General features: G+C 42.9%; 1 protein-coding gene across 8 annotated transcripts in view; it reads right to left on the bottom strand.

The window, feature by feature from the left end:
• The window catches only part of setd4 (SET domain containing 4), a 148522-nt gene that overhangs the window by 53815 nt on the left and 76709 nt on the right, over positions 1–17998 (bottom strand). For all 8 annotated transcript variants that reach the window (XM_072259934.1, XM_072259935.1, XM_072259936.1 and 5 more), the window contains 7 exons: positions 15329–15366; positions 12429–12517; positions 11074–11503; positions 7118–7292; positions 5789–5870; positions 2388–2468; positions 11–134 (listed from right to left, as the gene is read on the bottom strand). In XM_072259934.1, coding sequence (XP_072116035.1) covers positions 11–134; positions 2388–2468; positions 5789–5870; positions 7118–7292; positions 11074–11503; positions 12429–12517; positions 15329–15366 — 1019 coding nt within the window. The remainder of the gene's footprint in view (positions 1–10; positions 135–2387; positions 2469–5788; positions 5871–7117; positions 7293–11073; positions 11504–12428; positions 12518–15328; positions 15367–17998) is intronic.

Here is a 17998-nt window from a genome sequence, read left to right on the forward strand (position 1 = left end):
ACTCACTCACTTGTTGTATCACCTTCTGGTTTTCATTCATAAGATGGAGACAGAGTCTCTCTGCAAGCTCTAGACTGCTCCTCTCGTTCTCATCAGACACATACAATCCAAGCGAGATGTTTTTTCTCAGTGAACTGTAGGGCACAAAGAATTGATAACTCAGTTTGGTCCATCTTTTCAAAGTTTCACACTTGGCCTTCAATGTGATAAAAGATAAAGACTGGCTTTGTTTGTCACAAGTACATTGCAATGTGTAGTGAAATACATTGTTGCATCAACGACCAACGCAGTCGGAGAGTGTGCTAGGGCAGCCCGCAAGTCTCCCTATGCTTCCGACATCAACATAGTCAGACAATTTACTAACCCTAATTCACACATTTTTGGAGTGTGGGAGGAAACTGTAGTACTGGGGGAAACCCTCGCATCTCAGAAAGAACAATCAGACCGCTGGCGCAATAAACCGCGATGCTAGCAGCTACACTACCTTACCACCCTCATTTGCACTCTAGTCTCAGCAAGGCATAAGCACAAGAGATGCTGAAAATCCACAGCTACACACACAAAATGTTGGAGGAACTCAGCAGGCCAGGCACCATCTATGGGAAGGAATAAAGAGTTGACATTTCAGAAGGACCTCAGCCTGAAATGGCAGCTCTTTATTCCTCTCCATAGATGATGGCTGGCCTGCTGAGTTCCTCTTAACGTTTTTTGTGTGTGTTGAATCCCTGCAAGGGTTGCCTTCATATTTGTTCTTGGAGTATCGGCAATCCAAGGAAAGCCATTTTCCTGTCATTTAGGTCTTCTTGAATCATTCCAATCTTTGTTTGTCGGTACAGCTTCCAGAAAGGAGTTTGTTCAGAATTTACATGATATCTCCAGAGCAATGAAAGAAGAATGAAACTTAGGGAAAGGAGTTATTCAATTAGATTACATCCTTTGCCCCAGGTTCAAGTCCCATTCAGAGGCATGAAGACAAAAACCTCCAGACAACAGTCCAATGCAGAACTGAGGAAGTGCGAACTTAGGATGAGGCTGCATCTGTACTCTCGGAACAACATAAGATCTTCTACTTTTGCGTTTGGGGCAGCAACGAAGATCCTCCATTTCTGGCGACGTTCACGGCTTCCTTCATTGTGTCAGTAGCTTCCTTCTGATTTACTGTCAGTTGGCTGGAGATTCAGGAATACCAACATACACACACACATAGAAGGATTCTTCCTTGCTGTTTCCGTAACTGTTTTGTTTGACCAGTCAGGGTTGTTAGCCCCGAGCTGAACAGTATCAGTACACTGTCTAAATTTAAGGGAGTTGAGCCACGTTTATGCAGCCTCCTCTCAGCAGAAGACATTTAATCCCTAACATTATAAAACTTTCCAAAATATATTTTCTGAAGTTTACTGCCAAATTCTCTGGAATAACACTCCCAAGGCTATCAAACCCTTGTTTTTAGCGTGCTTATTTTCAGTTCCAGTGCCCTTGAGATAAATGTCAGCATTCCATTAGCAAGTTTTGATTACTGTGCACCAGACTGTTATGTGTACTTGGGGACCTACCTATGATAAATGGACTACACTCTTCCCATTGGCTTATCATTAACTTACTGGTTTATTCACATATTTACTGCAATAGAACATAGAACAGTACAGTACAGCACAGCAACAGGCCGTTCAACCCAGAATGTTATGCTGAACCAGCTGAAAAACATCCTCCTACCTACCCCATGTCATATTCCTACATCTTCCTTACATCCATGTGCCTCTTCAAACATCTCTTATAAATCTTTCATGTATTTGCCTCTACCACCATTCCAGGCAGCCACGACTCGCTGAGTGAAAAACCTACCCCACACCCCGCCCCTTGAACCTACCCCCTCTCATCTTCAATGTATGCCCTCTGGTATTTGACATTTCAACCCTAAGAAACAGATACTCTCTGTCCACTCTATCTATGGCTCTCATAATCTTGTAAATCTCTATCAGATCTCCCCTCAGTCTCTGGCACTCCAGAGAAAACAACCCAAGTTTACCCAGCCTTTTGTGATAGCACATGCCCTCTAAGACAGGCAGCATCCTGGTAAACCTCCTCAGTACTCTCTCCAAAGCCTCAACATCCTTCCTATAGTAGTTCTGGTTTCTCTGCTGGTTTATGTTTTGTGGGTGCACTGTGGTCCGGAGGTTAGTTGTTTCGCTTGGTTGTCGGATGATAATAAACTGGCACTAATCCACACTGTCTCCGTGAATTTTCACTCATGGTTCAACACAACTAGGAGCGGTCACCCTCAGTGTTTTCACACAGTTTCTAGCATGTGCCCTCCAATACCCAAAATGGGTTAGTGCAAAAGCTTAACTACAAACTGATATTGTATTAAAAGAAACATATCCACTTACTATTCTTCTGCTGTGAGGCAAGCAACTTTAAGCGCCGTCAGAAGCCGCCAAGAAGGTCCATCTCGTCCAAATGTCAAGTTTCTAGAAGCATACAAGAAGACTTTGGTTCCAGAGTTGAAATAAGGTTCAAGTTACATTTATGATCAAAGTATGTACGCAGTATACAACTCTGATATTCGTCTTCTCCAGACAGCCACAAAAACAAAGCATGGAAGCCGTTCAAAGAAAAATATCAAATTTTATGTAAAAAAAAAACAAATCATGCAAACAGCAAGAAGAACATCAAACCACAAACCACATACCCTGCCAAAAAACAAACGAGTCACACCAATGGCAACAAGAAAGAATGGGCGAAAAGACAGAATATAAAACATAAAACTGGAAGAGTCCTGTTGAACTACAATCAAATCCAGAAATCGCATAGTATGAAGTACTATAGTGGGTGAGTCGAGGACCAGAGGGCACAGCCTCAGAATACAGGGATGTTGATTTAGAACAGAGATAAGGAGGAATTTCTTTAGCCAGAGAGCGGTGAATCTGAGGAATGTGTTGTCACAGGCAGCTGTGGAGGCCAAGTCATGGGATATATTTAAAGCAGAGGTTGATCAGTTCTTGATTAGTCAGGGCATGAAGGGATACAGGAAGAAGGCAGGAGACCAGGCTGAGAGGGAAATGGATCTGTCATGATGAAATGGCGGAGCAGACTCAATGGGCCAAGTGGCCTAATTCTGCTCCTATATCTTATGATCTTATGAAATACAGAAGCATGTTAATAGACTACTCATGTGTTATTGTTGCTCTGATTTCAATCAAAGATTTGGAGGTTAGCTTTTTTTCTTCACATGTACACTGAAATAATAAAACATACAATGAAATGTCTCACTTTGTGCTGATTACCAATACAGTCCACGCACTGTATAGTCCTGTGCAAAATTCTTAGGTACATATATATAAATATATATAGAGAGATCTAGGGTGCCCAAGACTTTTGCACAGTACTGTAGCAATTTTATGTATTCACTATACTGCATATTCAAGTTTGCTGATGGCACCACTGTTGTGGGCCATATCAAAGGTGGCGATGAATCAGCTGTCGTAGAAAAGCAGCATCCATCTTCCAAGATCCTCACCACACTTTTTTCTTGCTGCTACCATCAGATAGAAGGCACAAGGGCCTCAGGACTTGCACCACCAGGTTCAAGAACTGTTACTCATCCTCAGCCATTGGGCTCTTGAACAGTAAGGGATAACGACACTCACTTGTCCATCCATTGAGATGTTCCCACAACCAATAATCTCACCTTGAGGACTATCTATCTTGTTATTCAAAGCTCTGAAGCTCACGCTGAAACTAAAACTCACTGCTTTTAATTTTCTTCCTTTGGCCTTGATTAGATCATTATATCCCAGCTGGTATAAGACCATAAGACAAAGGAGCAGAATTAGGGCATTCAGCTGCTTTGCCACTGGATCATGGCTGACGTATTACCCCTCTCAACACCATTCTCCTGCCTTCATCCTGTAATCATTGATGCCCCTACTGATCAAGAACCTATCAAGTGTACCCCAATGACTTTCCTGCACAGCCATATTTGGTAAAGAATTACCTACTTACTGAGGCCAATCACAACAAAGCTATAGAACAGTATCTGTAACAGGATCAATGAAAGATCAACCAGAGTGCAGAATGTTAGAGGATTCTCAGTTTTCTCCAAAAGGTCCAGCGATGAAATGCTAAGGATACAGAAACCTCAAATATGAACTCTGACAATGGAGTAAAATGATTCCGGATACCATGAGGTATCTGTGGACTCAGGTTTCCTGTCCTGTAAACCTGAGTCCATGGGGCGGCCCTCAATAATGCACAGAATATAGTGCAAGTGTTTGAAACAATCATCCAGGGACACTAGACGGGTAATACCACAGAAAGTTCATACTCTGATGATTACAAGGTCAAAATCTGTCTGAAAAACAGTTCTTTAGCAGAAAAACAAATTGCAAAACCACCATCCTCAGTGAATGCATTTCACATTGCAATTAAAAAAACCCACATTTGTATCCTTGCCAATTAACTTCCCACCACAGCCTATACATTCTCCCCGTGACCACATAGGTTTCCTCCAGGTGCCCTGGTTTCCTCCCACAATCCAAAGGCAAACTGGTTGGTAGGTTAATTGGTCATTGTAAATTGTCCAGTGATTAGGCTGGGATTAAATCGGGGAGCTGCTGGGCAATGTGGCTCAGAGGGCTGTAAGGGCCTACTCCAAGCTGTATCTCAATAAATAGAATTACGATCAAAAGTAAAGCAGAAAATGCTAAAAGTGCCCAGGTTAGGCATGATCTTTGACATTTAAAACAGGAAATTTTAAATGCGTAAGCTGCAGCGGATATTATTCTCTCCAATCTTTTTAAAGGAATTAGCAAGTTCAACATAAAGGTCTCCCGAGTCCGACCAGGAAGGTGTCCTTGTTCCAATGACGGAGACAAATGATCACTCGAATCAGCTCTCCCAGAAGAGATAAGCCCATGAGCGTATTTCAGTTAAAATAAAATAAAGCCTTTTCCGTGGGGAAAAATGACATTCATTGCAGACACAGGCAAGTCACAAATACAGACCAGTACAATAGGCAAGGACAGGTTGGGAAGTTCTTAATGTGTATATTTTTGCTGAGTATGCTGCTTTTGCTATTTGACTTTTGGAAACTTTATCTGCTAGAGAAGTCTTTTGTAGGGTCTCAGCCCGAAATGTTACTGTTTATTCAAAGTTCAGAGTAAGTTTATTATCAAAGAACATATACGGCAGCATATACTACCGAGATTCATTTTCCTGCAGGTACTGTACGTTCAGCAAATTTTGTTGTTTTTGTTCCTTTCCATGCATCGGACGGCAACCTTGCCATTCCTTTAACTGTTTTGTCTGTTTTTATAAGTTCGAGTTCCTAGCTCAAGACTCAACCCAACACGGATGGAAAGCATGCAAGGAGCCGGCTGGGTTCGAACCCGGGACCACTCACCTCGGTCTAGTGCGGATGCTACTACACCACCGGCTGGCTACTCAGAAAATCTATAGAATAGTATCTATAACAGGATCAATGAATAATCAACCAGAGTGCAGAAGGCAAACTGTGCAAATGCAAATATAAGTAAATAGCAATAAATAACAAGAACATGAGATAGAGTCCTTAAAGTGAGGTCATTGGTTGTTGGAACATCTCAGTGATGGGGTAAGTGAGCGTAGTTATCCCCTTTTATTTAAGGACCTGATGGTTGAGGGGTAGTAACTGTTCTTGAACCTGGTGATGTGAGTCCTGAGGCTCCATAAATGCTGCCTGACTTGCCGTGTTTTGTTTTGGGTGTTGCTCTCTTAATTTCAGTTGGCAAATTAGGCAAGCAATACTTACTCCAGGAGACCTTGGTCCTGCAGGAATAACAGCTTTCCATTCAGCAGTTTGTCTTTTAGGGAAAGGTGACAACGAAGAAAATCTGAAATCCAACAGAAAAATATGACATTTTTTGCTTCTTCTTAAAAAAAAATCTTTTCATATCTACAGCATGTTGACATGGCTGATGAAAAACTGAAGTTTAATTACAATGAATTCCACATTCCCCCATCACATGAAATGTGCCAATTATGTTAAACTGAATTAATTCAGCGAGGATTGTGCTAGGCAGCCCGCGAGCGTCACCAGGCTTCCGGCACCAACACAGCACGCCTACAAACTCACCAACCCTAGCCTGTACACATCTGAGCTACTAATCGCAGGACAGCACGGTGAAGGGGCAAGTAGAGAATCACAGTACTTACTGCAAAGAAAGAGTCCTCCCACGTTCCAAAGATGAACAGGTTATAGGGTTAATAAATTGTGGGCATGCTCCGTTGGTGCCAGAAGCATGGCAACACCTGCAGGCTGCTCAACAGAACATCTTCAGACTATGTTTATTGTTGGTGCAAACAACACATTTCAGTGTATGTTTTGATGTACATGGGACAAAGAAAGCTAACCTTCAGCTTTACCTTAACTAGATAAAAGGGAAGGCACAGCAGCACATATGTCACTGGTTTTGCCCACTGCAGGACTTTATTCTGTTATGAAGTCCACTGATAGTCATAACTGACAGGTGAAACTTACATGAGTTGGGTTAAAATTACCATCAAACATCTGTTCTCCTAAAGTGGATTCAGTTCATGCATAGAGCAGTCTCCTAAATCTCTCAACCTCAGTTATTGATCGGAGACTGAATATAGGGAAGAACTTTAGAAAAAGATTAGAAGAACGCTGAGAAGATTTCATTGAAACCTTAGATAGAGTGGATGTGGAGAGGATGCTTCCTTTAACGGGGGAGTCTGGGATCAAACAGCGGAGCCTCAGAATAGAAGGACATCGCTTTAGAACAGATATGAGGAATTTTTTCAGCCAGAGGGTGGTGAATCAGTGGAATTCAGTACCAGATGCATAAGCAGACCAAGTCATTGGGTATATTTAAAGCAGAGATTGATAAGTTCTCGATTAGTAAGTGTGTCAAAGGTTACAGGAGAAGGCAGGAAATAGAAAATGGATAAATCAGCCATGATGGAAAGTCAGAGCTGACTCAATGGGCCAAATGGCCTATTTCTGCTCCTATGTCTTATTGTCCAATGGTCTAAAAAGCGGACTGGATGGTAGTAGAAGACTGGAGAATGGAAGGATAACAAATTCACCTTTGCGTCAGCTCAGGTGCAACAGCCTCACCTTTGTCAACGTACACCACGCTGTGTGGGTTACTGCCAGCCACAAATCCGTACTCCAAGAGAAGCCGCTGGTTGTCGTGTGGACCATAGCAGATAAAAACCTGCTCATACCTCTGGCACTTTGTTAATGTTCTAATCTCGTAACATTTACTTTGCTGGTTAAAGGCAGCCGATACCTGACAACATGGGAAATACAAGTCAAACGGGCAGGTGGAACAGAAGTCTGACATCACCAGCTTCAAGAACAGCTACTCAACCATTCGGTTCTTGAACCAACCAGCAAAACTCTAATCAGTCAGTTTAGCAGCACCATGATCACTTTGCACTCACACTGATCTAACAGCCACGGAACTGTTTTCTATCTGCATTGTATTCTGAGTTGCGTGTCGATTATGGTAGCTAGTCACGTGGGTGGGGCATGGTAAAAGCCAAAGGTTTAATTACGTCTTCATGACTTGTTCTGGGCAGTTTAGAACTGGGGTCCGTCAGGTGCCATATCTTCTATTGACCGCTTAGCTTTGCTCAAGTCCGCTTAAGTACGTTTAATATCGCATCAAGATTGCATGTTTTGTTAGTTGCTAATAAAGGATCAAATACATCACTTGGACTTTTCGGGACATTACTATTGGATTGATCAGAGTGCGCGTCATACAAAATAGCTCCCCGTGTGGCTGTCAGCAGCGACATTAGCTTGTTCGAGTTGCTGCTACACTGATTTTGACACATGAATGATAGAAACATGGAGAGCTATATGAAAGGGGAAAGTTAGATTGATTTTAGATTAGGTTAAAAGGTCGGCTCAACATCGTGAGCCAAAAGAGATGGGGAAGGGCAAGACCTGATATAAGATCTTAACTCCTTCACCAAACATTAATACTCTGTGATCGCTGCAGCTCTTCAACCGCACACCAATCAACTTCCCAGCTCTTTATTCCCCCCCTTCCTAGTTTCACCTAGTTTCTCCCTCCCCTCTCCCCCTCACTTAAATCTACTCCTCATCATTTCTTTTTCTCCAGTCCTGCTGAAGGGTCTCGGCCCGAAACGTCAACTATACTTTTTTCCATAGATGCTGCCTGGCCTGCTGAGTTCCTCCAGTACTTTGTGTGTGTTGCTTGAATTTCCAGCACCTGCAGATTTTCTCTTGTTTGTTAATATTGTGATATTACTTTTGATTATTGGGCTGTGTAAGTTGTATATAAAACATAGAAGTGAGGTAGCGTTCATGGGTTCAATATCCATTCAGAAATCTGATGGCAGAGGGGAAGAAGCTATCCCTGAATTGTTGAGTGTGTGCCTTCAGGCTTCTGTACCTCCTCCCTGATGCTAACTATGAGAAGAAGGCATGATCTGGGTGATGGGAGTCCTTAATGGTGGATGCCGCCTTTTTGAGGCATCACTCTTTGAAGATTTCCTGGATGCTGGAGAGGCTAGTGCCTGTGATGGAGATGACTGAGTTCACATCTTCTTGCAGCTTCTTTTGATCCTGTGCAGTAGCCCCTGCACCCCCCCCCCCCCATACCAGGTGGTGAAGCAACCAGTTAGAATACTCTCCACAGTACATCTGTAGAAATTTAAGAGGGTATTTGGTGACATACTAATTATTCTCAAACTCCCTATGAAATGTAGCTGCTGTCATGCCTTCTTTGTAACTGCACTGATATGTTGGGCCCAGGATAGATGTTGATACCCAGGAACTTGAAACTGCTCCCCCTTCCCACTGCTGATCCCTCGATGAGTGTGTTAATTTAAGTTTATGAAATTTGTGTTTGCAAATTTGTAACGTTCTGTGCTGCCGCTGCAGAATGCTCGTTTTCATGGCATTCATTCTCTGGGTACCTATGTCCATGACAATAAACTTGGAATTAAACACAATACATCAATCATCTCTTTGCCTTTGGAGACGCTGCAACGTCCAGCTTGTGGTTAACTCTCTCAAAGACCTTGCTCCCACCTCCTCCATCTCTGCAATCTCTCCAAGCCCTCCAATCTCTCCAAGCCCTCCAATTTCCAGAAGTCAGCATTCCACGTTTGCCCTCGTGTGGAATCATCACTGTCAGCTAAACCAAAACCTTCTTCTTTAACCCATCCTCCATTTGTTCTTTGCTCCTTTGCAGAATGCAGCTCTCTGGTAACATCTCTCAACACCCATTGCTGTGGCTAGCAGCTATATTTTGTTGGATCATAGGCCACTTTTCTTAACAAAGGGAGCCACAAAAAAAATGTGAACAGTTATTGCAGAATCACGGACCCCCGGGTCTCTGCTACTGTGTGTGTTTTTCTTTCCCACCACACTCTGGGTGGGGAGCAGAGCAGTGAGCATTGGTTGGCCATTGGACCCAGGTCCTGGCTAATACCCACCTTGCTCTGGAAACTGTTGCTAGGAGAAAATGGACCAGCAGCTCAGGCTGGCTCATACTGAGAGCTTTTCTTCCTGTCAGCAAATGATCTTGACATTTTGGTCCTGAAATCCTTGGCAGAAGGTTCTGCAATGGTTTTTCAAAGTTCCTAATAAATTTATTATCTAAGTATCTATAGTGCATATATGTAACCCTGAGATTCACCCCCTTGCAAGCATTTACAGGAAATGCAATTCTTTTGGATTTATGAAAAACTATACATAAACAAAGACTGACAAACAATCAATATGCAACAGATGACATTGTACGAATAATAAAAAAGGAAAAAAGTAAATAAATAATACTGAATAAAATGAAATAATAATTAAATTGCATTTATTTCCTGTAATTGCTTGCAAGGAAGTGAATCTCAGGGTTACATATACGCACTATAGATACTTCAATAATAAATTTCTTAGAAACTTTGAAAAACCATTGCAGAACCTTCTGCCAAGGATTTCAGGACCAGAATGAAAAGATTATTTGATGCCAGGAAGAAAAACTCTCAGTATGAGACAGTTGAACAGATTCTTTCACAAGGTAAAGCATACAAGGTTGAAAGAAAGCAAATGCAGGTTGCACTACTAGCTTTAGGGGTTGTTAGTTTTCATTTTAAAAACGTTACTAAGTTACAGCAGTGACTTTAATTTAATTCACAATATTGTCTTTCATTGTTTACAATGTATAGGGCTCTTTGGGGTAACTTAGGTTTCATTTGATAAAGAACTAGTAGGGGTTTTATTTCCCAACTCTCTACACCACACTCCAGTCCAGTTGGTGGCGGAAATGCATCTTTAAATTGGACTGCCAACCGCCATTAAAAGTCAGAAGAAGAAAATAATAACACTGAGAACATTGAGTTGTTGAGTTTTTGGAAGTGAATCCATAGGGTGTGGAATCAGTTCAGAGTTGAGGTGAGTGAAGTTATCCACACTAATTCAGGAGCCTGATGATTGTAGGGTAATAACTTTTGCAGAATCTGGTGGTGTGGGACCTAAAGCTCTTGAAACCCCTGCATGATGGTAATAGCGAGAAGAGAGCATGGCCTGGATGGTGGTTTTTTTTTTTTTTTTTGCAAGGTCGCCAACTGAAGGAACGGGTCAATCGTATGTAACCCTTACAGCAGAAATGGGTGAATGTTACGCAACTCTTACAGCAGGCTGCAAGGAGCAATGTTGCTGACGGGCACATTCCCAGCTGCAGGAGTACATGCTGAAGAACCCACTGAAGCTTGGTGCAGCCACTACAAGGAATGGCCACAATATAGGGTTCTTTCACAACTGGACAGGGAGGGGCCAGGTTGGATGAGGAAGACCCTCAATCATTCAGGTGGCATGGTAGCATAACTCCTGAAAGGAGTTTGTATGTTCTGCCCTATCTGCCTGGGGAGAGGGGGAGAGAGGGAGGAGAAAGCAAAGAGCTGAAAGCCCTGTCAGCCAAAGGGAAGCCATTGCTAAGTTAAAAGGAAGACAGCTTAAAGACAATAGTGAGAGAGCTTAGGACATTATGTTTGTTTAGCTTCCTGTGAGATGATTGATATTTAAGCACAGCTGCTTCTTACCTGAGCAGTGGGTGTGTGGTTCAGCAGGTCTAAATATGGTGCCAAAGCATAGACATCCGGCTCTCTGGAAAAGAACTCGCTCTGTTCATGTTTCATATAAATTGTCCTGGTATTAACAGTGCACCAGGCCCAACAAAGGGCATCATATGTAAAAATGTTCTCCACACTTTCAGAAAACAAGGGCTGCAAAGAATCGAAGAAGCATTTGGAAGTAAGGTAGAGTTCCTGGACCGCAGTCTTTTGTTCCCGGAACTTTTTAATCAAAGGGCTAGGAAGCAGTCTTATTGAGCCCTCTGTAAAATAAACTGGACAGGTGTACGACTTTGGTAAGACATCGATATAAGGTTTCCAGGGAGACTGGCTCCCAAAATGTCTCTCGGCGATGAGGAACATACACAAGGCTTGGAGAGGAGACAAACGCGGTTTCCACCTGGGGAGAATAAATTAAAATTTTAACTAATGCAGAACATAAAGAAGAAAAGAATGCTGAGCTCCATGCATCAGCAAGGTCTCAAAAGATTTAATAGCAAATTTACCTCTGGAGTGCAGTCACTGTTGGAGTTCAGGAGCCAACTTTTCATAATGAATGTACTCCAAACTATCCAAAGTTCAAAAGTTCAAATTCACTATCCAAGTATATATACTACCCTGAGATTCCTTTTTTGCAGGCATTCACAGTAAGTAGAAAGAAACGCAATAGGGTCAATGAAAAACTGCACACAAAGCTGGATAAACAACCAATGTGCAAAAAACAATAAATTGTGTAAATACAAAAAAGGGGGGAAAAAAGCAATATAAGTGTTGAGATCAAGAGTTGTAGAGTCCTCGAAAGTGAATCCATGGAATGAGTTCAGTGTTGAGGTGAGTGAAGTTATCTATGCTGGTTCAGGAACCTGATGGTTGTATGGTCATAGCTGCCCCTGAACTTGGTGGTGTGGGACGCAAGGCTTCTGTACCTACTGCACGATGGCAGCAACAAGAAGAGAACATGGCCTGGACAGTGGGGAACCCTGACGACAGATGCTGCTTTCTTGTGGCAGCACTCCTTGTAGACGCGCTCAGTGGTGGGAATGGGTATGCAGGTGACGGTGGGGAGCGCTTTGCCCGTGATTTACATAGGTCTTTGGTAAGTTTGGAGCTAGGGAGTGGTATACATGCTTAATGCATGCAAATGGGTTTAGAATGGTGAGGCATCGCAGTGGCAATGACAAGATGGACCAAAAGTCACCGTTTCTGTGCCGTATAATTCTGTCTGATTGATTGTGCCTAACCTGCCAAATGAAATAAGTTGATCTTTAAAATAATACCTCCAGTGAATGATGAGATTAAATACTGCTTCAATGGGATCAACATACCTCTCAATGTATTCACCCAAGTAGCTCCTTAGGACCGTTCTGGTGGTGAGCAGACACTTCTCGGGTAAAGCAATAACAAGTTCACCGGGCTGAATGAAAAACAAGAACAAATGTAGGCTGAAGCAAGGTGCCAAGAATCCAAAGTAAGAACAGGGCATGCTGGGAACACTCTGGGAGATTAAGCAAAGGCAGTGTGGGAAGAAAGAATCGATGCTTCTAGTCAAGGGCCATTCACCGGAACTGCAGAAGTGGTTTTCGTTTCTTATACCTAATACTTCTTCTTGCCACTGGATCAGATCCATGGGGGATTAGAAAAAACAAAAAGCTTGGTAATAATCAGCATCCATCATTGAGGACCCCTTCCACTCAGCCTTCTTCTCAGTGCCCAGTACCAGCAGGGGGGAGGTACAGGAGCCTGAAGACACACAGTCACTTTTTTAGGAACAGTTTCTTCACCTCCACAATCAGATGTCTGAACGGTCCAAGAACCTGTGAACACTACCTCACTATTTTGCCCTGTTTTTACACTATTTTCTTTTTATTTACATATATATATATATACTTCTTATTGTAACTTATAGTATATTTTATGTGTGACATTGTATTGCTGGCAGTAAGTGCCAGATTTCACGATGTACTTCAATGATAATAAACCTGATTCGAGTCAGATTTGGAATGGAGGGACAAGGCAGAACAGATTTATTTATTTATCTATCTATCTTCTGTGTTCTTTGATCGTTTTTGCCATTTGCATGATTTGTTCTTTTTTTGCACGTTGGGGGCTTGACGTTTTTCTTTGTACGGGTTCCATGGTTTTCTTTGTTTCACGGCTGTCTGTGGGGGAGGCGAATCTCACGGTTGTATACTGCAGATGTACTTTGATAATAAATAAACGTACTTTGAATTTATTTATTTATTTGTGTGTGTATCTATTTAGAGGTATAGCATGGAGCAGGCCCTGTAGGCCCAACGGGCCTCACTGCCCAACAGGCCTCACTGCCCAACAACCCACCTATTTAACACTAGCCTAATCATAGGACAATTTGCAATGACCGAATAATCTACTAACTAGTATGTCTTTGGACTGTGGTAGGAAATCTGAGCACCTGGAGGAAACCCACATATTTACAGGGAAGATGTACAAACTCCTTACAGACGATGTCAGAACTGAACTCCAAACTCTGCCAGCCCCAGATGTAACAGCGTCTTGGTAACCATTTCACTACCGTGACACCCACATTTAGTTTAATTCAAAGTGCACATGCGCCAGTCGTGCATGCAGCCTGCTACAGCCGTTCCAGAGCAGTATTCTTACTTTTTTCTTCTTACTTTTTAACTTACATTATGATTTGTATTTTTTTTTGCACAGTAACACGGCGAAGCTGCACCCTCTCTAACATGCTGGTAGAGAGAGTTTTATTTGGGTTTTTAGCACTGGAAATAGTTACATTCCAACACGTCTCATTAGCGGGATGTCGATTGTGTATTCCAGGGACCAGCTGATTGAGTTTATGCCGGCCGGTTTAGCGAGCAGAGCGGAGGACACCCCTGCTGAAATCTGGAGGAAAACACACAGAGGATGCAGTGGGGGATCACAAAGTCGAGGAAAGAGGACCAGGTCGAGACAACAGAGACTTATGGAGAAGAGGAGTTCGGTGGGTAATAAAATGGATGAGTTCACGGTGCTAGCCAGGCATCAGAGAACATTTCGGGAGTGCAATGTTATGTGTTTCATGGAACGGGGCTGCACGAGGACATACACGATCAAAACTTCTCCATGGATGGCTTCCAGACCGTTCGGGCTGACCGGAAGTGCACTGAGAGTAGTAAGCGTAAAGGAGTTGGGTGCTTACTGTTCTGGTTAACAACAGATGGTGCAATCCGGGTCATATTACGATCGAGGAACGTGTTTGTAGACTGGATATTGAACTTTTTGCTGTTGGACTTCGGCCATATTCCACCGAGATACAACACTGGGCATCACGGGAGGTTGTTCCTGCCTGTGGCCATCGAACTTTGCAGCTCCTCCCATGGAGGGTCAGACACCCTGAGCCAATAGGCTGGTCCTGGACTTATTTTTCCATCTAGCATAGTTTACATTTTGTTGTTTGATTGTTTGTGGTTTTTGTATTGCTATATTTATGCTCTATTCTTGGTTGGTGCAGCTGTAGCGAAACCCAATTTCCCTCGGGATCAATAAAGTATATCTATCTATCTATAATTCGGCATGGTGATCAGCACAGACACCGAGGGCCGAAGGACCTGCTCCTGAGCTGTATTGCTCCATGTTCTTCGTTGGACAACGATTAATCCACCAATCTCTTTCCCTGGGTTTTAAACAAATCCCAAACAGACACTTGCCTCACACAAAGCAGCATTCCTCAAAAGTGTCAGTCAGGTGACAAGTTTCACAACTTTTGTTTTGCAATTTTTAAACATTCCAAAAGCAAGTTAATCCGTCTCTTGCCGCAATTATGTTTATATTCAAAAGTCATAGAGAGATAGAACACCGAAACAGACTCTTCACCCACTGAATCTATACTGACCATCAAATACCCATTACACTAATCTTACATTAAAACTCGTCTTTTCATTCTCCCCACATCCTCAGATCCCTCACATATCACCCACCAACATTAACCTACCAACCTGAATGTGGGAAACCCTGAACTTCTCGATCCTAGAAGAATCTACTGTGCCATAGGGAGTGCACAGTGAGTGACTGAATTCAGGGTTAAACCCGGGTGTCTGCCACAGCGAGGTAAATGTGGTTAGGGCTGGTACTGAGTGAATGTTTAAAGCAACAGGGCAATTAAACTGATCAGCATATCATCACAGTGACATTCGAAAGGTTAGGAGGAAAGGGGGAGCAAAATACCACTGAAAGACAAGTCACTGACCTGGAGAGCTCTGGTGGACATCAGTCCCCTGCCACTGCCTAAAAAAGAGAAACACAAGCACTCACGAATTACTTGCAAGGGTTGAACGTTGGCAGATGAGTGAAATTGCATTTATTATCATTTATAAAGACGACACATTGCCGCGGGGGCCAGTCAGTCAATGAGCCTGGAGTTCGGGGTCCTGTCACCGGCTACTCTGAGGATCGATATCAAAGGTCCATTGAAATTCGGAGGCCGGTGTCAGAAGCCTGGTCCAACCAAGCAGAGTTCACTGCCAAGAAGGCCCACCAGCACCTTTACTTCCTGAGAAAACTAAAGAAACTTGGCCTGTCCCCTAATACTCTCACTAACTTTTATAGATGCACCGTAGAAAGCATTCTTCTAGGGTGCATCACAACCTGGTATGGAAGTTGTCCTGTCCAAGACCGAAAGAAGCTGCAGAAGATCGTGAACACAGCGCAGCACATCACACAAACCAATCTTCCATCCATGGAATCACTTTACACTGCACGCTGTCGGAGCAGTGCTGCCAGGATAATCAAGGACACGACCCACCCAGCCAACACACTTTTCGTCCCTCTTCCCTCCGGGAGAAGATTCAGGAGCTTGAAGACTCGTACGGCCAGATTTGGGAACAGCTTCTTTCCAACTGTGATAAGACTGCTGAACGGATCCTGACCTGGATCCGGGCCATACCCTCCAAATATCCAGACATGCCTCGGTTTTTTTGCACTACCTTACTTCCCATTTTTCTATTCTCTATTTATGATTTATAATTTAAATTTTTAATATTTAATATTTGTAAACCAGGGAGTGTGAAGCGCAGAATCAAATATCGCTGTGATGATTGTACGTTCTAGTACCAATTGTTTGGCGACAATAAAGTATAAAGTATAAATTATAAAGCCTGGAGACTGGAGGCCTGTCCTACAGTTGGAGGACAGTCTGTGCCTGTGGGTGTGGGTGGGAGGGTGGAAAACAGCTTGTTTGACTGTTGTTTTGTTGCTGGTTGCGCTTTATGTCGGCCTGCCGAGCATTGTGGGTATGCTATGTTGGCGGCGGAATGTGTGGCAACACGAGTTTTTCAGTGCACCAGTACTTGTACATATGGCAATTAGCTTGATTTTGATTCTGCAGCAATTTCTGAATGAACACATGAATTTGGAGAGCACAGCTCCCTCTACTGTCACTATCTGACTTCAGCTGCAATCCTGTAAACAGTAATTTTGTCCTGAAACATCAGGGAGCCTGTAAAATCATGACGTTCCTGTACTGTCAGCATCAGTACTAAATTCTATGTTAGATGCAGAAATCAAATTCTATACTCAATAGCTACTTTCTTAGTTACACCTGTTTATTAATGCAAATATCTGATCAGCCAATCATGTGGCAGAAACTCAATGCATAAAAGCACGCAGAGATGGTCAAGTGTTTCAGTTGTGGTTCGGGCCAAACATCAGAATGGGGAAGAAATATGATCCAAGTGATTTCGATCGTGGAGTGATTATTGGTGCCAGATGGGGTGGTTCGATTATCTCAGAAACTGATCATCTCCTGGGATTTTCATGCATAACTGTGTCTAGGGTTTACAGAGAATGGTGCAAAAAAACAAAAAAAAAACACCCAGTGAGCGGCCAGGCATACTGTGGGTGAAAACATCTGAGGAGAATGGCTAGACTTGTTCAATCAGACAGGAAGGCGACAGTAACTCAAATAATCACGCCTTACATTGTGGTGCGCAGAAGAGCATCTCTGAACACACACTTCGAACCTTGAAGTGGATGGATTACAGCAGTGGAAAACCACACTGGGTTCTACTCCTGTACCTAATAAAGTGGCCACTGATGGTACGTTGAATGCTGAAATTAAGCACCCTGAGCAACAATTGCAATTTTTTTGTTTCATTAATGTATGCTCTTTCAGAAGTTTGGGTTCTTGGAAGGGGGATGGGGTAAGGGTTACTAATACTTAAACATTTGAAAATAACTCCTATGTATTTCTGGACAGTTTGGTATTTAAATCTAAAGCACAGTAACAGGCCCTTCTGGCCCAATGAACTCTGACTACCCAGTTACACCTGTGTGACTAGTTAACCTACAAAGAGGTACATCTTCGGAATGTGGGAGAAAACCAGAGCACCTGGAAGAAATCCTCGTGCTCCAGTGCCTGGAGGAAACCCACGCGGCCACATGGACACTGTACAAACTCATTACAGACAGCGACAGGAACTGAACCAGGGTCACGGGTACCGTAATAGTGTTATGCTAACCACTACACTATTACGCTGCCCAAAGGTTATTGGAAGACCGTTGCATACGGTCCGTGAACACAACCATCTTTCGTCTTGTGCACGATTTATTTTTGTAACATATAGCAGTGTTTATGTCTTATGCTGTACGGTTGCTGAAAAACAAAAGATTTCACATCACATATCAATGATAATAAACCTGATTCCAATTCTAGTTCTGATTCACATGATGCATGTTCAGTGTTGTTAATTTGAACCCAATCAATGTTGGGGGAGGGGACTCAATTTCACTTCTGCTGGATACAACTGACAATAATAAACCAATTCTAAATCCAAAAACCCACAAGACCACAGACATTGGAGTAGAAGTGGGTCATTCGGCCAATCAAGTCTGCTCTGCCATTTGAACATGGCTGATTTAT

This window comes from Mobula birostris, chromosome 6, assembly GCF_030028105.1.
Source record: "Mobula birostris isolate sMobBir1 chromosome 6, sMobBir1.hap1, whole genome shotgun sequence".
NCBI classification, from domain to species: Eukaryota; Metazoa; Chordata; class Chondrichthyes; order Myliobatiformes; family Myliobatidae; genus Mobula; species Mobula birostris.